The sequence below is a fragment of the Aotus nancymaae genome, unplaced genomic scaffold, assembly GCF_030222135.1.
Source record: "Aotus nancymaae isolate 86718 unplaced genomic scaffold, 86718_ANA_hifiasm-v0.15.2.pri h1tg000081l, whole genome shotgun sequence".
Taxonomy (NCBI): domain Eukaryota; kingdom Metazoa; phylum Chordata; class Mammalia; order Primates; family Aotidae; genus Aotus; species Aotus nancymaae.
This window is the reverse complement of record NW_026988496.1, coordinates 2,082,673-2,105,628: the sequence shown is the minus strand read 5'-3', so window position 1 is coordinate 2,105,628 and position 22,956 is coordinate 2,082,673. Positions and strand designations below refer to the sequence as shown.

General features: G+C 37.7%; 1 protein-coding gene across 1 annotated transcript in view; it reads right to left on the bottom strand.

The window, feature by feature from the left end:
* LOC105732804 (testis-expressed protein 11) overlaps nucleotides 1-22,956 on the bottom strand; it is a 210,374-nt gene that overhangs the window by 68,739 nt on the left and 118,679 nt on the right. The window contains exons 11-15 of the mRNA XM_012475041.2: nucleotides 22,450-22,506; nucleotides 7,146-7,186; nucleotides 5,735-5,821; nucleotides 3,597-3,667; nucleotides 1,887-2,003 (exon numbers count right to left, since the gene is read on the bottom strand). Coding sequence (XP_012330464.2) covers nucleotides 1,887-2,003; nucleotides 3,597-3,667; nucleotides 5,735-5,821; nucleotides 7,146-7,186; nucleotides 22,450-22,506 — 373 coding nt within the window. The remainder of the gene's footprint in view (nucleotides 1-1,886; nucleotides 2,004-3,596; nucleotides 3,668-5,734; nucleotides 5,822-7,145; nucleotides 7,187-22,449; nucleotides 22,507-22,956) is intronic.

Here is a 22,956-nt window from a genome sequence, read left to right as displayed (position 1 = left end):
ATCAGGCTAGGGGCCTGATTTGGCCAGTTGGCAATAGTTTACCCACTCCTGCTCTAGGAAAAAGATGTGGTTCCTTGACAAATTACAATTACTCTGTTTTTACCTATCCCTCACTTTCCCCTAACTCATACTCAGAAGGGTAGAGGCAATGTTGATTAAACTGTGCAGTCCATCTATATTCCTTCATCAACTACTTATTTGGAAATATTCCCATTTATGAGGGTTTAGAGAACAGGGAGCAGATGTATACAACAGAAATCAAGTATTCTTTAGAGAGACAGAGTACCACGGTCTGATTCATCACTTAGATGATAAAAGGCAGAAGTGCATCTTCAATTATCTAAACAGACATCCTTTCGAAAGCAAACAAGATTACAGAACGGTTACTAGTTTAGAGACTTCTTAGGAAACACAGAGGTGTACATAAGAAAGAACACAGAATAAAAAAGAACGGTAGTTAGAAACAAACAAAATAATGACTGTACTTAAGAGTTTGTGAAATTTCTGTCACATCAATTTTATCTCCATTCACTGAGATAAAAAAATTAAACAAACTCAGGATTACCAAGCAAAAATGAAAAACTTTTAGAAATTAAAAAGTACTATATAAAAAATAAAATGTTATTATTATTTTTTAGTAAAGCAAAAATCCCTATTGAGAATTAAATTACATTTACCCTTGCCTGTTAAATATAATTTTTGTTTGTTTGTTTTGCTCTGGGGCAGGTAGAGTCTTTTCTCACCTTCTTTTAAAATAAAAATACTTCCTAAAAGAGAGTCTCCTTTACTCCTCAGACACAAGAACTTTGGCTTCTTTATCTCTGTATCCCCAGTACCTAGAAAGGTGTCTGGTGCTCAAATGTTTTTTGAGCTGAACTCAACAATGGAAGAGAAAAGAAGCAAAATAGTTGGCAGAGATCTGGTGAGAATTTGTTCCAGATCCAAAGAACAATATGAAAGAAGAGATTAATAGGGGGAAGAAAATAAACAGCAAGGGGTTTATATCACTTGGAGAGGAGAGAAGCTGATAAGTATGGGAGATTAGGAAGTTTTCTTTGTCCAGGTAAGATAACCCAACAGAGAGACCTAGATCTTAAAAATCATACAAAAATGCTACTGGTCTGATTTGGAGACAATTTTCTTAGATTGAAAGAAGAAAGGTAAACAGCTAAAAGCAAATCAATAATCTAGTGCTTGAGACTGTGATCTGGATAGCTTCTAAAAGGGGTAACATTTAACAACCTGATAGGGAAATTCAGGCAAATGTAAGGAATTCTGTCTTGTAGAAATTAAGTTAATGAGATATTTAAGGATGTGGGACAAAGAAAGCAAATGCAATCGAGAGAAGAGAAACAAAATAAGTAATAATTTCAGATGGCTATCAAAGCTATGGAAATAGATGAGTTCTTCCTTAGAAGATGTGAAAAGAGACAAAAGTGGGTCCACACCCATATATAATCACAGGCAGACAATGAAGATAAAGAATATTTAAAAACGTTTTTGGAAAGAGTGGTCCATAGGAAGGCGAATTTTTAAAAACTTATTTATTTTTATTTTTATTTTGAGACGGAGTCTCACTCTGTCACCCAGGCTGGAGTGCAGTGGTGTGATCTCATCTCACTGCAACGTCTGCCTCCCTGATTCAAGCAATTCAGGAAGGGGAATTTTAAAAGAGGAGATACCTAATCTTCTTAAAAGAAGAGGCCACACCAAAAGTAACCTTTGCTTAGGAAGGAATTAGCCATTACAAACTTTTGAAATCAAGATGCTGCTGGAGTGGAGAAAAGGATTCTCTAAAGAGAATCAAAAAAGAACTGCATCAGGGAAGGCAAACATATCAAATAGCACACTGAATTCTTGTCTTTTCTTTGAAGGTTGCACATTACCTGTTCAAAAGTTGTTGAAGCTTTTTTCCCTTGCTCTAGATCAACTGCAACTGCCATAAGTAAACATGTTTTCTGTGCAATCAGAATTACTTTATCAGAAGGACAAAGCTGGGACATCTGATAAGAAGGAACCAGAACATCAATGAATAGTGAGAATTCTGCCAGGTGAACACAAACAATCAGAATGAAAATCAGCAACTTCCTGTCTGAATGAGAAAATTCAGCTGGAAAAGCACATGTCACCACATAAATGATATAAACTATAATGTTGATTTATGCTTTTAATTTTATATTTCTTTCCATTGTTTTTAGTACCTTCCTAGAGATAAAAAGCTTCATTTCTTCACAGTTTTCCTATCTTTTCCAGTGACAAGTAGTATCATTTGCCCTTGTATTTCTATCTAGTGATTTACTTCTTGGTTTATGTTGCAATTTCTAAGCGATTTTTCCCCTGGCAAGTAGATTTCCCCCTTTGTATTGAATAGAGCCAAAATTAGTACATATATTGTCATGGTTGAAAGAGGCATTGTCAGATCTTGACAGGCATTAGGCATGACCTCATCATTAACCTTACGTAGTTTTAGGAAAAACTCCCAGCTACTACAATAAAACTCTAGGCCATTTGGATTCTTACATGCCAGTCCTACAAGTCCCATCACAAATACCAAAACTAAAACCAATTTATTTCACTTAATTAAAATGGCAGTTATGTCTAAACTTGCAAAGACTGTTTCTTAATTTCCCCAAACATTCAGTGATCATAATCATCATTGTTATTAAATTAATAGCATTTTAAGACACCCAATCTCTTTAGGTCTCAGATTACTATTATGTGAGATGAAGGAGTTGTGGTAGATAATCTTTATAGTTCTTTCTAGCTCTAAAATTCTTAACATTTAATTGATCTCAACATATCATACTGTGTACTGAATGTGTATGAAGACTATTCTTTAGCCCTTCTTCTTTTATTCCCCTATCAATACTTGGTACTCTTTCTGGCATTTAACCTCTACGTTGGAGGCCAACGACTATTTAAAAATGCTTAGAATTAAATAACAAACTCACAAATCACTACACACAGAACGTGCTCTAGTAAAGTTATAAAGGAGGCTTAAGCTTCTTATCTCCTTTTTCAGCCCCTGCTGTCCCCAGATACTTATTCTATATTCTTGTAGACTTATTCCCATAAGTCTTCATAATATGTTGGTAATTAACAACTACTTAAGAGTATTCCCCTTCCTGTAGATATTTACATTTTAATATAGGACTTTGGGAGACTGAAATCCCTTCAAAGGCAAAGAAATAAATCTTAAATGTAGAACTTTAGGCTCCCTTATGGGTGTTTCTGATATTTTGGTATAGAGAGATATGCCCCACATTCTTATGTTATACCCTATATAACATAATTTGTATATATATATATACACATATATGTGTATGTGTGTGTGTGTGTACACACACACATATTGTGTTTATATAGAGGGTGTGTGCATATATGTGTGTGTATGCATGTGTGTATACACACACATGCATACACACACACCCCCTCTCTCTATATAAACAAATTCTTAGGTCATTTCTGCTTACATATATATTAAAAGTTCCTAGATTAAGAGACAATCCCAGTCTATATTTAGCCCTTAACTACAGCCATAGTGGTTATAGCCTTGTTGTGGTCCATACATGAGATACTTATTAAAAGAAACTTACCTTATAAGAAAGCATGAAAAACTCTCTCATTATCACTGGAACTTTGTAAGATTGCACAGCCAAGTTCCAAGCTGGAAATTGACATGAAATAATGTAATAATATGAAAATCTACCATTTAGTCTGTACCACTATAATTTCTGCTATTTATACCTTTGATACTAACATACTAGTAAGGGGTTATTCAAGGTTTAAAAAATTAACTTTAGGTTTGTAAAGAAAATTTTTCCAGGTAAATTTAGAGAATCTTATCAATTCTAATCTTCAATACTAGATCAATGACCAAGAGAGGTACTGGTGAATTTTTTTAAATTGAGGACATACAATAAGAATTCTTAGTTGAGGCCAGGCTTGGTGTCTCATTCCTATAATTCCAGAACTTTGGGAGGCCAAGGCAGGAGGATTGTTTGAGGCCAGGAGTTCAGGACCAGCCTGGGCAACAGAGCAAGACTCCATCTATACAAAAAAATTAAGAAACAAAACAAAACTAGCCAGGTGTGGTGGCACACACCTATAGCTCCAGCTACTCAGGAGACTGAAGTGGGAGGATCGCTTGACACCAGGAATTTGAGGTTACAATGAACTATGATGGCACCACTGCACTCCAGTCTGGGCAGCAAGACTGTCTCAAAAAAACAAAACCAAAACCAAAAACAAAACCTTAGTTGACATGAATCTATCTAAAAATGAAGATAAACATGGATAGAGCTCACCAACTCGCAGTGGTTAAAGTAAAAATTCAGCAAAGAACAAGGTACACTAGAATCAAGAGTTGAGAAAAATTACTGGAAAGATTCATATCTTCCAAAGAGCAGTAGAAGCCCTCATCAGGTAACAGTCAGCATCATCTTCCCCTTGGAAAATCAAAATTAAAATGCAGTAAAAAAATACCTTTTCAAACCTTCAAAAGAGTAAAGTCACCCAACTTGTCTATATTTTAGATGTCTGTTATTTTTCATTATTTGTTTCTTAGAAGTCAGATTGCTGCATTCACTCCCTTTCTCCTAGGATTAAAGCCCTATTAAACCTCATAAAGCAGGGAAAGGTTCATGTAGAATCAGCCTACTTTGTGGCACTGCTGCTTAATTGCTCATGCTTACTTGTTACTGTAGTAACAGCCTCCACAAGTTTTTTTTGCTCATTTTTTTTTTTTTCTGAGACGGAGTCTCACTCTGTCGCACAGGTTGGAGTGCAGTGGCATGATCTCAGCTCACTGCAACCCCTGCCTCCCGGGTTTAAGCAATTCTTCTGCCTCAGCCTCCTGAGTAGCTGGGACTACAGGTGTACGTCACCATGCCTGGTTAATTTTTGTATTTTTAGTAAAGATGGGATTTCACCGTATTAGCCAGGCTGGTCTCGAACTCCTGACCTCATGATCCGCCCGCCTCGGCCTCCCAAAGTGCTGGGACCACAGGCGTGAACCACTGTGCCTAGCCGCCTCCACAAGTTTTAAAATCATTTTTATTGAAATAGAGCCGTTATAAAGTATATTACACAACTAATAATTGTACAGCTTACTGAATTTTCACAAAGTGGAAATATTCATGCATCTGGCACCCAGATCAAGAAAGATCTTGAACATTACCAGAATCCCTGAAGCTCCTACAACTTTCAAGTCCAACTCCTTTTCTAGGATAACCACTATCCTGACTTCTAACACCATATATTAGTTTTGCCTGTTTTAAAAATTATAAATAAAATGAACCATGCAATATGTATTCTTCAATGTCTGGCTTCTTTTGCTCAACATTATGTGATTCATCCATATTGTTGTATATAGTTTAGTTTTGGTCAATCACATTTAGAAATAAATTAAGCATTTCAAACCAAGTTTAGAAGTACAACCTTGGGGACCTGTAGTTAGAATTTGTTCATTAGTTTAATCTTAGACTCATTCCTATAGAAAAGACAATTAATGTCCATTGAGAATCTACTATGATACCAAGTACATATGCTGTTTCATTTAAAACCCTTAATAACTACATGAAGTATATACAATTATTTCCATTTTAGAAGTAATAAAACAGATTAAGTTATCACTGTACCCACAGTTACAAATGAAAGATCCAGATTTTGAAATCACATCTGTCTGATTCCACCACCCTACAATGTTTCCCATAGCCACAGAATTTCCTCTTACCCATTTTTCGAAACCACTGAGCTTCATTAGCTCTTGACTCCAAACTGAAGGCTTCTTCACCATAAGGCTGAGAAAGTTTCACAAAGGCTGCATCAAACAGGAAAATTTGATACTGAGAGTTTTATCTTATACTCTAGCAAAGTTCTTTAATCCTGCTTTAAGAACAGTCTCACAGGAGTTCGAATTTAGAAAGTTCTTTTTTGTGTTTATGTGTGTGGGTGTACACCAAAAGTAATTAAAATGACAAAAAGCATTACCAAGTTCCAAGAAGTTGTTAATTCAAACTCTGGGGAACAAACATGTCTTTGGAGAGATTTATAATTTTAATTAGTGCAATCACTCACCACCTGAGGTGGAAAGATATGATTTACATGTGAGGAAATAAAGAATAGAAACAATTGTTTAAAAGACTGAACTAGAGACTGAGAATTGGAAGACTATCAATACGCTGGCATAATATTTACTGAGCCAGCAAGCTCAGGACAGAAACAGAACGTGCTATCATTATCAGAAAGCATTTATTACATACTCCATGTCCTTCTGAGAAATAAGAATGCCATCCAGCAAAGTTTTTCTCTTTTGAAAAGAAGTGGTTTGGTTTCTAAACCACTTTGCTATGTTTAACACCCTGTTGACAGGCATTTGAGGTATAAAATTGAAATACTGGAATAAGCAGGATAGAATTTCTAAGATATGAACTTTTTGGTATGTTTTGGACATAAGGAAAGAGGTACATGGACAGTAAAAATGGGAGATCTGTTAAAAGGGATGCCATGTAAGAAGGCATGTAGTTGGAAAAAGAAATGTGATACAGTTAGGAGATTAGCTTGAATAAAGTGGACAGGGAAAATTATTAGTAGATAAGGGAGATGGTACAGACTTGGGTGGTGAGCTTCAAAATAAGAGACTATACAATCTGAATTTGATTTAGAGGGTATGGAAAACCAGTAGGGTTCAGGGTATTTTTATTTGTCTTGATCCTTTTTCACCTGTTCACTTCTTAGATTAGGATCAAGTGGCTACTAGAAAAGAAAGGAGGAGGAACAAAGAGGGAGAGAAAGGAGGAAGGGAAAGAAGGGAAGGAGGGAGGGAAGGGGAAGGACAAAAGGAAGAAAAAAAGAGCAGGAGGATGGGAGGACGGGAGGGAGGGAGGGAGGGAAGGAGATGTCCTTAAAACAAATAGGAATTAAAACAGAGCTGAAATCACATTTGGAGATGAATGCTAATGATGACACACTTTTCTCTGCTTGTGAATGAAGAAACCAAAATAGACTCCTGTAGCAAACATTAATAAGAAGCATGAAGCTTAACTCAAACATAAGGTTAAAGTCAGTGTACTCAGTGTACTTGGAGAATTCAATAGAGAATAGAGGCAAGATGAAGGACTGAATATAACCAGGGAGCTATTTACCTCTATTCAGGCAAGTCAAAAGTCGATCCATTTCTTTCATTCTAAAAATAAAGAAAAGAATATTTTCCAACTGTTGCAAATCTTTACTATAAAACCTAACTAAAAAGGGACACTATTTGTGCCTGAGAATTGAGCTAAGAAAATGCAAAATTGTGACGTTTTTTACTCAGGACTTCAATCTATCATTTCAACAATCTTCTTCCTCATGGTAGGGTACAGTTACTCATTCCCAGTGCCCTCATATTTTTTCTCTCTTCTACTTCTTCATATACTCTTAGCAAAAGATTTCAAGAACTGACAAGGTTTTACATTGTAGGATCATAATACTTGAAAGCAGGTGGTGATCTCTGTGATTTATAAGCTTTTTTTGAAGAGGGGGAACTAGAACCCTATTTCAAATAAAATTGTATAAAAGTCTAATATACAAGAAAAGATTAAAGATAAAAGTTGAGCTGCTGTTGAACAAGGAGTGGGTGGAGGTTTGGAGCTTCACATTCCTGGAAGTCCTTGAGGCAATGCCACGAAATTTCCAGGGTTCTGAGGAATGCAGTTTAAAAAACTACTTATCTTGTATAGACACATCATTTTAAAGATGAGGAAAAGAGTAGACCGAGGTCTCTTGACCCCTCTGTCAAACTTCTTTAATTTAACAAAGAACTTCTGGCTTCTAGTTGTGCATGTAAGGAGCTTGGAAGTTGCCACTCTATCCTAACAAGTAAAAAGCTGAACACACTGAAAAGTCATTAACTCTTCTTAGACCTATAAGAGAGGTGAGGAAAAAGGGAAAACTGCTGCCACAAAGATTAGAGAGACAGAAAGGCAAAGATAGGGAGTCACAGCTTACTAGAGCAGAGATTCAAAAGTGGAAACCACCATGGGAACCAATGCCAGAGTAGGAAAACCTGAAGCATAACTGACAAATCACTGGAGGCTCAGTGTGGACAAGTCTGAGTTAAAAGACTCAGGAGAACCCAGTCATAGAGGGGCCTCCACAATTTTGAGTTTTGCCTCCAGGAGCTTGGTTAGATATTCAGTGAATATTGAAGCAAAATCTCTTTATGCATCTTGCAGGGGGCAGAGAAAACAAAATACTTTAAAACATGCCAGAGTACTCTGTTCTTAACAAGTCTTGCCCCCAAGAGAAACTGCTTAACCACAGCCTGACCTTCTGGGGTATACCAGAGTCTAACTTATCTGGGAGAAAGGAAATACTCACATTCAGTCTACTCTAGCCATCCTGTCCCACCTAATGGTGGAGAAAAACACCTGAGAAGCATTTGTGAAGTTCACAGTCCACTAAAAGACCAAGATCTAATTATAGGACTAAAGAATGCTTCCCAGCCAGGTGCAGTGGCTCATACCTGTAATCCTAGCATTCTGGTGGCCAAGGTGGGAGGATTGCTTGAATCCAGGAGTTTGAGACTAGTCTGGGCAACATAGTGAGACCCCATTTCTATAGCAAATTAAAAAATTAGCCAGGTATGGTTACACATGCCTGCAGTTCCAGCTACTCTGGAGGCTGAGGTGTGTGGATTACTTGGGCCTGGGGAGGTCAAGGCTGTAGTGAGCCATGATCATACCACTGCACTCCAGCCTGGGTGACAGAGTGAAACACCATCTCTTAAATAAATAAATAATAAAATAAAATAATGCTTCCCCTCTCCCCACAATTCACCACTGCATTACTAAAGGCCTATTTATAGTAGTTCCTTTTACCTGGCACATGTCCAGCTTTCAAGAAAAAATTAGAAGGCACACTGAAAGGCAGAAAATACAATTTGAAGAGACAGAGCAAGCATTAGAACTTGACATAGCAGGAATGTTGGAATGATCAGACTGGGAATTTCAGATAACTATGATAATTGATCATGATTAGGATAATTACTGAAAGGGTTCTAGTGGATAAAGTAGACAGCAGGCAAGAGTAGATCAGCAAAGTAATCAGAGAGATAGAAATCCTAAGAACCAAAAAGGAATGTTTGTGATCAAAAACACTGTAACAGAAATGAGAAAACCTTTGATGAGCTTATTAGTAGATTGAACAAAGCTGAGGGAAAAAAAAGTCTGAGCTTGAGGTTATATAAACAGAAACCTCCCAAATTGAAAAGCAAAGAGAACAAAGACTAAAAAAAAGAACAGAATATCCAAGGACTATGAGACAATTACAAAAGGTATAACATATGTGTAATGGGAATACCAGAAGGAGAAGAATAGATAATGGAACAGAAGAAATACTTGAAATAACATGACTGAGAATTTTCCCCAAATTAATGTCATCTATATCAAATCAAAGGTTCAGGAAGCTCAGAGTATCAAACAGAACAAATGAGAAAAAAACTGACATCTAGGCATTTTATTTTCAAACTAGAGGAAATAAAATATACAGAGAAAATTCTGAAAAAAGCCTGAGGAAAAAAATACCTTAAAGAGGAACAAAGATAAGAATTACATTCCACTTCTGCTCAGAAACCACACAAACAGGAAGAGACTGAAGCAAATTATTTAAATGTTGAGAGAAAACTCCACTAACCCAGAATTCTGTACCTTATGAAATTATACTTCAAAAGTGAAGGAAAAGAAAGACTCTCAGACACAAGAGTGGAACAAGATGATGGAACAGAACGCCCACCCATCATCCTCCCCCACTGTAGGAACACCAAATTTAACCACTATCTACACACAAAAAAGGACTCTCATAAGAACCAAAAATCAGGTGAGCACTCACAATACCTGGTTTTAACTTCATATTCTTGAAAGAGGAACTGAAGAGGGTAGGAAAGACAGCCTTTAATCACCAATGCCACCTCTTCCCTATCCCCCAGCAGCTGCATGGTGCAGAGAAATCTGTGCACTTGAGAGAGAGACAGAGTGCAGAGATTATCAGACTTCGCATTGAACTCAGTGCTTCCCTGTCACAGCATGAAGGAAAACTAGGATAAACACAGCCAACTCCTGCTAACAGAGGGAGCATTTGGACCAGCTGTAGCAAATGTGGAATCTCTCATCCCAGTGGTGGGAATCTGAGTTCCAGTAAGCCTAACCATCATGGACTAAAGTGCTCTGGGGCTCTAAACTTGAAAGGCAGTCTAGGCCACAGGCAATGCAAGTCCTGATGCTAAGCTGGGCTCAAAACGAATGGACTTGGGGGCACAACGTACTGAGACACCAACTGGGGTAGCTAAGGGGGTGCTTGTTCCACCCCTCCCCAACCCTGGGTAGCATAGCTTGTGGCTCCAAAGGAGGCACCTTCCTTCTGCTTGAAAAGAAGAGAGGGAAGAGTAAGGAGGACTTTGCCTTGCATCTTGGATATCAGGTCATCCACAGTAGGATAGGGCACTGGGCAGAGGCATGAGACCCCCATTCCAGGCTCTAGCTCCTAGATGACAGTTTGATGCACACCCTGGAAGAGAAGGGAACCCACTGCCTTGAAGGGAAGGACCCAGTCCTGGAAGGATCCATCACCTGTTGACTGAAGAGTCCTTGGGCCATGAATAATCAGCAGTGACCCCAAGGAGTATACTGTGGGCCTTGGGTGAGACTCTGAGATGTGCTGACTTCAGGTGAGACCCACCACATTCCCAGCTATGGCGGCTATGGTGAGAGACTCCTTCTGCTTGGGAAAAGCAGAGGGAAAAATAAAGAGGACTTTGTCTTATGCCTTAGGTACCAACTTAGCCACAGTCGGGTAGAACATCAAGTGGGATCTTAGGGGCCCCAATGCCCTGGGCCAGAGGGGAGCCCAGTGCTCTGAAGGGTGAAATAAGGCCTGGCAACATTTACTACAAGGTGACTGAAGAGCCCTTGGGCTTTAAGTGAACATCAGCGGTAGCCTGGCAGTATTCCACATGGGCCTGTGGAAGGTGGAGGGAAAAGCAGGAAGGACTGCGTCTCATGGTTTGATGGCCAGCTCAGCCACAGTAGAATAGAATACCTGAGGTAGACTTCTAAGGTTTTTGACTCCAGTCTCTGGCTTCTGTACAGCTTCTCTGGACTCACCTAGGGCCTAGGGGAACTTGCTGCCCTGAAGAGGACACAGGCCTAGCTGGTTTCACCACCTGCTGATTGCAGAGCCCTAAGGTCTTGAGCCAACAACACAGGTGATAGTCAGGTAGTGGTTACAGTGGGCCTTGGGTGAGAACCAGGGTTGTGTTGGCTTCAAGTTTGACCCAGTGCAGTCCTAGTGGTAATGGCCATGGGTGCTTGTATTACCATACCCCTAATGCCAGATAGCTCAGGAGTGGGAGAGGGAGAGAAGGGGGAGGGGAGAAGGATGAGGAAGGGAGGAAAGGGGAGGAGAGGGGAGGAGACGGGAAGGAGACGGGGAGAGAGAAACAGTTTCTGCTTGGTAATCTGGAGAATTCTTCTGGATCTTTCTCAAGATCACCAAGGTAGTACCTCTATGAGTCTACAAGAACCATAGCATTACTGGGCTTGTGGTGTCCACTAATGCAGATACAGCTTAGATCACAGCACCCAAGTACTTTTGAATACCACGAAAGCCCTCCCAAGAAGGACAGGTACAAACAAGCCCAGAATGCAAAGACTAGAATAATACTAGCTATTCAATGTCCAGATACTGATGAACATCAACAAGCACCAAAACCAACCAGGAAAACATGACGTCACCAAATGAACTAAATAAGACACCAGGGACCAGTTCTGGAGAAACGGAGATGTGTGACCATCCAGATAGAGAATTCAAAATAGCTGTTTTGAGGAAATTCAAATTCAAAATAACACAGAGAAGAAATTCAGAACTCTATCACATAAATTTAACAAAGAAACTGATATAAGAATCAAGCAGAAATTCTGGAGTTGAAAAATGCAATTGAAGACTATATCAGAGTTTCTAAATACCAGAACTGATCTAGCAGAAGAAACAGAGAGCTTGAAGACACACTATTTGAAAATACACAGTGAGGGGAAAAAAAAAAGATTTTAAAAATGAAGCACGGCTACAAGATCTAGAAGACAGTTTTAAAAGAGCAAATGTGGGCTAGATACGGTGGCTCACGCCTGTAATTCCAGCACTCTGGGAGGCCAAGGCGGGCAGATCACAAGGTCAAGAGATCGAGACCATCCTGGCCAACATAGTGAAACCCCATCTTTACTAAAAATACAAAAATTAGCTAGGCGTGGTGGTGCACACCTGTAGTCCCAGCTACTTGGGAGGCTGAGGCCAGAGAATCACTGGAAACCGGAAGGTGAGCCAAGATCATTCACTACCCTCCAGCCTGGTGACAGAGTGAGACTCCATCTCAAAATATATAAATAAATAATAAAAAAAATAAAAGAGCAAATGTAAGAGTTACTGGCTTTGAAGAAGAGGTAGAGAAAGAGACATGGGTAGAAAGTTTCTTCGAGGCATAATAACAGAACTTCCCAAACCTAGAGAGAGATATCAATATCCAAGTACAAGAAGGTTATAGAACACCAAGCAGATTTAACCCAAAGACGACTACCTGAAGACATTTAAGTATCAAACTCTCAAAGGTTCAGGACAAAGAAATAATCCTAAAAGCAACAGAAAAGAAACAACATACAATGGAGTTCCAATATGCCTGGCAGCAAAGTTTTCAGTGGAAACCTTACAGTCCAGAAGACAATGGCATGACTTATTTAAAGTGTTGAAGGAAAAAACTTTTACACTAGGATAGTATATCTGGCAAAAATATCCTTCAAACATGAAGGAGAAATAAAGGCTTTCCCAGACAAACAAACGTTGAGGGATTTCATCAACACCAGACATCCTAAAAGAAATGTTAAAGGAAGTACTTTAATCAGAAATGAAGGGATGTTAATGAGCAAGAAATCATCTGAAGGTACAAAACTCACTAGTAATACTAGATACACAGAAAAAACCCCACAATATTTAGCACTGTAAGTATAGTGTGTAAACTATCCTTAAACAGAAAGACTAAAAGAAGAACCAACCAAAAATAAATATAACAATTTTTCAAGACATAGACAGTATAAGATATAAATAGAAACAACAAAAAGTTAAAAAGTGAGGGGAAGAAGTTAAACTGTAGAATTTTTATTAGTTTTTTTGTTTGTTTGTTAGTAGTTAATTTTTTTATGCAAGCAATGTTAAGTCATCAGATTAAAATAATGGGTTATATTATTTGCAAGCCTCATAACCTCAAATCAAAAAACATAAAACAGGATTAGCAGCTCGGGCACGTACCTCCCAGTGAAAGCGCAAAGAATGAGAGGACGCCACACTTTCAGACGAATATTAGTTGCTTGCGGACCAGGAGATTCCCAGTGGAGGAGCTCCACGGGTCGCCAGGGCGACTCTTGTGGCCGGCGTGGCGGTTTTGCTGGTGCCTTAGCACGGCAGTTCTTGGTGCAGAGTCCGGAGATTCCGGGCAGAAAAGCACCATCAATCTTAACACCGCTGTTTTGGCCGGCTCAGTGGATTGCTCAGATTTCGGCGCAGGGAATCAACAAGTTGGACGTCAGAGACCCAGTTAGAAAGTCGGTAATTATAAAGACGACAGACGGACAAATATATAATGAAGGGAAGAAACCAGCGTAAAAAGGTAGAGAATACTCAAAATCAGAATGCCTCTCTCTCTACAGGGGATTGCAATTCCTCATCAGTAACGGAACAAGGCTTAATAGATTACACGTGTGTTCCAATAACAGAAGCAGGTTTCAAAACGTGGGTGATAAGAAACTTCTGTGAATTAAAAGAACTTGTTCTAACCCAATGCAAAGAAACTAAGAACCTTGAAAAAAGGTTTGACGAAATGTTAACGAGAATGGACAATTTAGAGAAGAATATAAGTGAATTGATGGAGCTGAAAAACACAACACGAGAACTTCGCGAAGCATGCACAAGTTTAAACAGTCGAATTGATCAAGCAGAAGGAAGGATATCTGAAGTCGAGGACCAGCTCAGTGAAATGAAACGAGAAGACAAGAATGCAGAAAAAAGGATGAAAAGGAATGAGCAAAGTCTCCAAGAAATATGGGACTATGTGAAAAGACCTAATTTACGTTTGATAGGTGTACCTGAATGTGATGAAGAGAATGAATCCAAGTTGGAAAATACTCTTCAGGATATCATTCAGGAAAATTTCCCCAACCTGGCAAGGCAGGGTAATATTCAACTCCAGGTAATACAGAGAACACCACAAAGACATTCTTCAAGAAGACCAACCCCAAGGCACATAATCGCCAGATTTATTAGGGTTGAAATGAAGGAGAAAATACTAAGGGCAGCCAGAGAGAAAGGTCAGGTTACCCATAAAGGGAAACCTATCAGACTTACAGCAGATCTCTCAGCAGAAACCCTACAAGCCAGAAAAGAGTGGGGACCAATATTTAACATCCTTAAAGAAAAGAACTTTCAACCCAGAATTTCCTATCCAGCCAAACTAAGCTTTATGAGCGAAGGAAAAATTAAATCTTTTGCGAACAAACAAGTACTTAGAGAGTTCACCACCACCAGGCCTGCTTTACAAGAGCTTCTGAAAGAAGCACTATACATATAAAGGAACAACCAATATTAGCCTTTCCAAAAATACATCAAAAAGCAAAGAACTTCAACACAATAAAAAAATTTACATCAACTAATGGACAAAACAGCCAGCTAGCATCAAACGCCAGTATTAAACTTATATATATTTTAATTGGATAAAAAGCCAAAACCCATCGGTATGCTGCATCCGGGCCCATCTTACATGCAACAATACACAAAGACTCAGAGAGAAGGAGGAAGATTTACCAATCAAACAGAGAGTAAAAATAAACTAATAAACAAAAAGCAGGAGATGCAATTCTCGCCTCTGATAAAGTAGACTTTAAAGCAACAAAGATCAAAAGAGGCGAGGAATGACATTACATAATGGCAAAAGGATCAATGCAACAAGAAGAGCTAACGATTCTATAGATCAACGAGATAGAAAATTAACAAGGATATTCAGAACTTGAACTCAGACCCGGAACAAGTAAACTTAATAAACATTTATAGAACTCTCCACTTCAAATACACAAAACATACATTACCACCTCACACCTATTCCAAAGGTGACTATATAATTGGAAGTAAATCACTCCTCAGTAATCGCATAGCATTTCATAGGTTTAAATTAAATATTGGTTGGCTGTATGTTTGTTATCTTCTTCCCTTATTCCTTCCTGACTACATCATTAAGTATAATTATCAGTATAAAAGAGGTTTTCAATACCCATTACTAAATTGCATTCTAGCCTGGGCAAGAAAGCAATACTCCCATTCTCTCTCCCTCTTTCTTTTCCTTCTCCCTCCTCCCCATTCTCTTTCTCTCTTTCTCTTCCTTTTTCCTCCTTCCTATTCTCTCTCTCTCTTTCTCTTAAAAAAAAAAAAAAAACTATGATGAACAAAGTATATCTTTTATTTAAAGATTTAGAAGATAGTTTTCAGGGTTCTGGTTAATAAATGAATCACTTATTTACTAGTTATAATCTAGATGTGGGAAGTGCTATCTAATAGATAATTCATTTGGCAAAGTGCTGGTTGACATTTTACTGAATATCATTAGAAAAAATTAGACAGACACATGCCAATTTTTTTTTTTTTTTTTTGGAAATAAGATCTTGTCCTGTAAAAAAAAAAAAAAAAAAACATAAAACAGATACACAAAAAATAAAATAAGTAAGTTAAATCATACCACCAGAGAAAATCACCTTCACTAAAAGGAAGACAGGACAGAAGGAAAGAAGGAAGAGAAAGCCAGTATATCAGAGATATGTGCACTCCCATGTTTGTTGCAACACTTCACAATAGCCAAGATTCAGAAGCAACCCAAGTGTCCATCAACAGATGAATGGATAAAGAAAATGTGCTACACATACACAATGGAGGACTATTTGGCCATATACAAGAATTGAGATCCTGTCATTTTCAACAACTTGTATGGAACTCGAGGTCATTATGTTAAATGAAATAAGCCAGGCACAGAAAGACAAACTTCACATGTTCTTCCTTATTTGTGGGAGCCAAAAATTAAAACAATTCAACTCATGGAGACAGAGGGTAGAATGATGGTTACCGGACACTGGGAAGGGTTGTAGGAGGTAGAAGGAAGTGAGGATGATTAATGGGTACAAAGAAATAGTTAGGAAGAATGTATAAGACCAAGTATTTGCTAGCACAACAAGGTGACTATAGTAAAAAGTAATTTAATTGTATATTTAAAAATAACTAAAAGGGTATAATAAATGCTTGAGGTGATGGCTACCCCATGTACTCTGATATGATTATTACATATTGTATGCCTGTACCAAAATATCACATGTAGCCCATAAATATACACATCTGTGTACTCCCAAAAATAAAAATTAAAAGAAAGAAAGCCTCTCAGACAAAGAAAGTTGAAGAAATTTGTTGCCAGTACATTTCTTTGTAAGAAATGTTAAAAACAAGTTATTTAGAGAGAAGGAAAATGATATAGGTCAGAAACTCAGATCTACATAAACATAGGAAAAGCATCAAAAGAAGAATAAGTGAAGGTAATATGTGTGTGTGTGTGTATCATGAAATACTACTCAGTCATAAAAGGAATGAAATCATGTCTTTCGCAGAAACGTGGTTGGAACTGGAGGCCATTATCTTAAGTGAAATAACTCAGAAGCAGAAAGGCAAATGCCACATCTTCTCAAGTATAAGTGGGAGCTAAATAATATGTATACATGGACACAGAAAGTGATAAAATAGACATTGGAGACTTGGAAAGTGGGAGGGATGGAGGAAGAAAATCCTGAAACCTGAAATACCCATGATGCCTTGAGTGATATTGGGAAAACACTCTAACAGGGAGGGCAATGCCCAGAAAAGCTCCATAATAAAATGGAAGTGGCTTATACATGATTATGCTACCTGTGAATGCAAAGAGGAGGTACTCATGAGCAGAGAGTCTCATTTTCCCTAGGACTGACTCTGGAACTGTATGAGGAGTTGCTGGATTCTACTGTCACTGGGATAGTGCCCTACAAACAGTTCTCAACTGACTGACAAGGAGCTGCTTAATTTATGGATGGCAGTTCTAAAGTGAAAAAACAATATTCTATTTGGAAGGCTACCATCTGATCAAAGAAGGTAAAAACAAATCACCTTAGCAGGCTGAACTACATGCTGTTTTCCCAGCAGTGAAGGAAGAATTGAACTGTGGTAAAAGCCCCTATGTTTGAGTTTTGACTGACTCACTGGCAGTGGCCAATGACCTGGCCATATAGTCTTGCAGAAGGGAAATGGAAAACTGGCCCATTAACAGGATGTCTGTATGATGTATGGTTCTACGGAAAATCACTAGGGAAATTTGAGGGGTGGATTAATGTAGGACATGTTGATATCCATCAAAAGAACACCCTTCCAGATTTGGAAGGTGATTACAATCAACAAGTGGATAACCCTGTGTGCTCCTGAGATGGCCCCCTGGGTCCATGAAATTAGTGCGCATTTGGAAACTCAGCAACACAGAGATAGGTTGAACCTAGACATATTCCTCTTGTACCCTCTGAAGCATAAAATGCCAATAACTGTTCTGTTTTCCAACAAAAGAGACAGAGACTTAAGATGGCTATATGGCAGATTTCTCAGGGGGAAGGCCCTGAACACAGCTGGCAAGTCAGACTGATGCTGGTAGCCCCAGGGTATGAGTTTCATCAGCAATAGACAATAACTCTGGATTGGCCTTTGCTTACACAGTAGTTGATGAAAATGCTCAGAATGTAATAAAAGAACTGGAACAGAATATACTGTACCAATTTAGGCTGCTGAGTCACAGTTTTTCAGACCAAGAAACACTTTACAACCCATAATGTCCAACAATGGGTAGAGATATATCCTCCTTAGAATAATAGTTAGAAAGGGAAGAGGAACAGGCAATTGAAACATTGGTTGTCTAAAATGGGGGCAGACACAGGGATGAAGGACTGCCTTACATGCCTTCACAAGCTCATACTCAATATGGGGGGTGGGGCTAAGGAAGTGTCCCCACTAGATAGACTCCTCTGTTTTTCTGGTGAGTATGAGGAAGAGGAGTTGGGGAAGGATGCTAGTATGACTGCAATTCTTCCCAAGATGGTAGGACACTGATATGATGACAATATTTCTTTTTTCTTTCTTTCCTTCTCATACCAGCTCAACTTTATGTTTCCTACCCGATAAAACATAAGCAAGACCATGGCTGCAACTACAAGTGTTGGAAACAGGGCTGATTCCTAAGCAAGAAACCTAACTATATTTTAAAATCTTTATGTCAGAATTCCTAAGGGCCTCATGTGGGCAGGATGTGTCTTTACCCTATCTAGCAAAAGTGGGGTTAAGAGTAAATGCAGCTGCATTGCTTAATGGTCAAGATAGTCCACTAGTTCTGTTATCTATACAACCCTACCTTATATAAATGGGAGTGGACTGAGGGGGAGGCATTTGCTAGATTAGTATTGCCTGTAATCTGGACCAGCACCTAATGTTCTTTCAAATGTGGAAAAGTTTGGTTATAAATAGAAAAAAGGAGGAATAGTACATGAGAGTAAGGAATGAACAAATGAGTTATGTAGTAAGGGAAATCCAATATTACATCAGTACCTCAAGAGTTTCAGAGCAAAAGATGATATTATCTCTTAGCTCAATTATACCAGATCCTGAAAAGGTGAAGCCATATATTGTAGAGACCACTCCTGCTTTTGGAATCTGACCAAATAGAAGCCTGGAAACCTCAGTGGCCTTACCCTGGGAGACAATTTCATGATGTAATGATGAACTGGACAAATTATTAATGACTGAATGGGACTTCAGTAATCTGCCAGTATCTTTTAACCATTATGATCCTTTTGTTATATTTGGGATCTGTGGTCAAACACCAGGGATCTTTACACTGTGGTATAATTAGAAGTGTATTTAGTCTGAGGTTCCTGGCACAAGGGTCCTAAAACCCTTAGGAGAAAAGAATGGGCCAAAGACCTTAACAGAAACCTTACGAAAGAAGATATAGGATGACAAATACACATATAAAAAGATGCTCCAAATCATATGTCATCAAAAAAATTCAAAATAAAACAATGAGATACCACTGGATACCTATCAGAATGGCCAAAATCGCAAACACTGACAACACCAAATGCTGGTGAGGACACGCAGCAACAGGACTCTTATTCATTGCTGGCAGGAAGGAATGCAAAAGAGCACAGGAATTTGGAAGACAGTCTACCAGTTTCTCAGAAACCAAACATACATAGTCTTACCATATGACCTAGCAATCATCCTCCTTGGTTATTAATATTTGCCAAAGAAGCTAAAAACTTATGGCCACACAAAAACCTGCACATGAATGTTTACAGAAACTTCATTCACAACTGCCAAAACTTGGAAGAAATCAAGATGCCCTTCAATAGGTGAATGAATAAATAAAATGTGATATATTCATACAATACAATATCATTCAGTGCTATCAAGACACAAAAGTACACAGAGAAACCTTAAATGCATATTACTAAGTGAAAGAAGCCAATGTGAAAAGGCTATATATTGTATGATTGCAACTGCATGACATTCTGGAAAAGACAAAACTATGGAAACAGTAGGGAGGGATGAATAGGTGGAGCACAGAGAATTTTTAGGGCAGTAAAAATACTCCATATGATATTGATATTGTAATGATATATACATGTCATTATACCTTTGTCCAAACCCATAGAATGTACATCAAGAGTGAATCTTAATATAAATTATGGATATCAGGTGATTATGTATGTCAGTTTAGCTTCATCAGTTGTAATAATTGTACCACTCTGGTGGGGGATGGAGGAGGCTATGCATGTGGTGGGGAGAGGGGATATATGGGAATCTCTGTACCTCCCTGTTAGCTTTTCTGTGAACCTAAAACTTAGCTAAAAAATGAAATATTAAACTTAAAAAATAAAGTGAGGAAAAAACTAACCAGAGGAAAACAGCTCATTTTGCTTTAACAAAGGAATGAACGTGGAAGTATTGGCAAACTCAACTAAGGAAGTTTACAGTAAGAAGGGTAGAACATACTGTAAGACTAGCCTTATCAGGAGGAGTCTAACATAGATAATAAAGACTGTGGTCAGGAAAAGTAGCTGATTTTTCAGCGATAAATCTTAGAAGTCTAGTTTATATAAAGTAACTTCTTACAGTAAATTTTACTTATATGAATCTCAGCTGAGCTAAAGTTGATTTCTTCACTATTTAATTCGGTGACTCCATATCAAATAATCTAGGAAGGGTCCAGTAATAAAAATATACAGTACAAAGAGTGAAGACATACAAAGGAATGTATAATCTATTTAAAAGGAAAAACTGCTTTTAAAAAAATTTAGCATATGAGTTGTCAGTACTTAGGTAGATACCGCTCATCTATAACCACAGGAATTTTGGAACAGAAAGGACGTTTAAAAATTATGCAGTCCAGCTTTTAAAAATTTACAGATGAGGAAAATAAAGCTTCAAGAAGTTAAATAAGTTGCCACTGCCTATGGTAAACCAAAAGTTATTGAAATAGCTGAACCTATAATTCAATTCTCTTGAGTCCTCTCATTGAATTTGGCACTTAATTTTTTTTATAAGTTAGTCTAATCTATTTGTTAAATCAGGTTCTGACTTCTACATGAAAATGTTGCTAGAGGATGTTCTCTATTACTACATTTACTTGAAAACAATGAAGGTATATTTTAAAAAGTGTTGTGTAATTTCTCATTAATTTAAACAGGATTCCCTCCCTTACCCTGTTCCTCAACTGGTTTTAATGTGTGTGGTTTGACTGTATGCCACAATTATGAGCAATATGAAGCACCTTTAAGTCCAGTGCTGAAGATATTATAAATAACTAATATTCAGCCATTTAAATAAATTGAGTGGCAACTGTGTGTCAGATACTGCCCTAGGTTTCAGTGATACAAAGATAAATACAAATATAGCCCTAGCCCTCAAGGCACTCTTACAATCTAGTAGCTATCATGGTTTAGTCCTTTTTTTAAAAAAGCTTCTTATTGTTGAAAACTTCAAAGATGTCCAAATGTTAACAGACAAGCATAATGAATCCCCATGTACCTATCACACAGCTTCAATAATTATTAACTCATCAATCTTATCTCCTTGATACCTCCACCCACTTCTTCCTCTCCAATATTATTTTGAAGCAAATTCCAGATATCACATTATTTCAACCATATTTTTTAACAATCTTATCACATATTTCAAGATGTGTCTGTAAGAGATAAGCAATCGTTTTAAAAAACAACCACACTACAATTATCACGTCTAAAAGTTAATTTGTTAATGCCAGCAAATATTTGGTCATTATTCAAAATTCCAATTGCTTCATCTTTTGTTTTGTTTGAGTTTCCTTCTAATGGATTTATGAAGTCTATAAAGAAAAGGCAAAATGCAATTGGATAAAATTTGCATTAAGAAAAAGACGGTTATAAGTCATCTATCCTATGTTATCTCAAAGATATTTCCAAAAGAATTTATCTGAAAAAATATATTACCTCCAGTTGCAAAAGTGAAGTAGAGAAAACTATTACAGAGTTCTTGTCCAAGCAGAGAATGCAGAGATGGGTGATACTTCTCTGAAAGTTATCCCTAATCAACACCCTGAGCAGAGTTTTCTCTCAAATAATCAGGAGGTAGTGAGTTTTGTGAATGAAAAATTAGTGACCAAAGTTTTCAATTAATTGTTAAGTTTTATCAATTGTTAAGTTTTAATATCTTATGCCAAGAAATGCACAGAAATATGTTTGGTCTTATGCACGGCAATATATTTAAATACTCCCTGCTGACCTGATATAGAATCATAACCAACAAGCTATCCAGGTTATATGTTCTGTGGGAAAGTAAGAGATACGTCTATATTTGAGTGCTCTGTTAAGAAAGGGGCAACAGATACAATATCATAATCCTACCACAGATAACATTTTTGAGGGCTTAATAGTTCCTGACACTCTAAATGTTTTACATGTATTAACTTATACTCTGGTTTCTCTGCAGATCACATAAGTCTTTCGCCTTTTAGAAGTTTTAACTCATTGAGTCATCACAGCAACCCAAAGACGTAAGTATTATTATTTTTCCCACTTTACAGATGGGGAAACTGAAGCTCAGAAACGTTAAGAAATTTGCCCAAGGTTACACATCTAATAAGTAGCACAGCCAGGATATGAACCCAGGAAGACTGACTCCAAAGCCTGTGTTGATCTTACACACTACACTATCTCTTAATATACAGTTTATATTGTAAGTTACTATAATTTGACTAATGGGGAATACATTATTTTTGTTGAAATAACTCACTTATCTTCAGATTCCGGCATTTCAGCAATTTTTGGAAAAACAAGATGAATCAAACATCTGTATGATAAAGTAATATAGAAAGTGATTCTTAGGTTAGGAAGAAATGTGTGAATGAATATATACCAAGTTATTAACCTTGATTACTCTGGGAGGGAGAACAGAGGGTAAAGGGGGGATTAATCTTATTCTATGTATATGTATTTTATTGTTTTAATGGTTGCAATGAAAACATTCCAATTTTATAATTTTGTAAGAGGAATTTAATAAAATAATTTTAAAACAAAAGTGTTGCTTATAACAAATTCTTTTTTTTTTTTTTTGAGACAGAGTCTTGCTCTTTCATCAGGCGCGAGACTGGAGTGCAGTGGCGTGATCTCGGCTCACCGCAACCTCTGCCTCCCGGCTTCAAGCAATTCTCCTGCCTCAGCCTCCCGAGTAGCTGGGACAACAGGTGCGTGCCACCATGCCCAGCTAATTTTTGTATTTTAGTAGAGACAGGGTTTCACT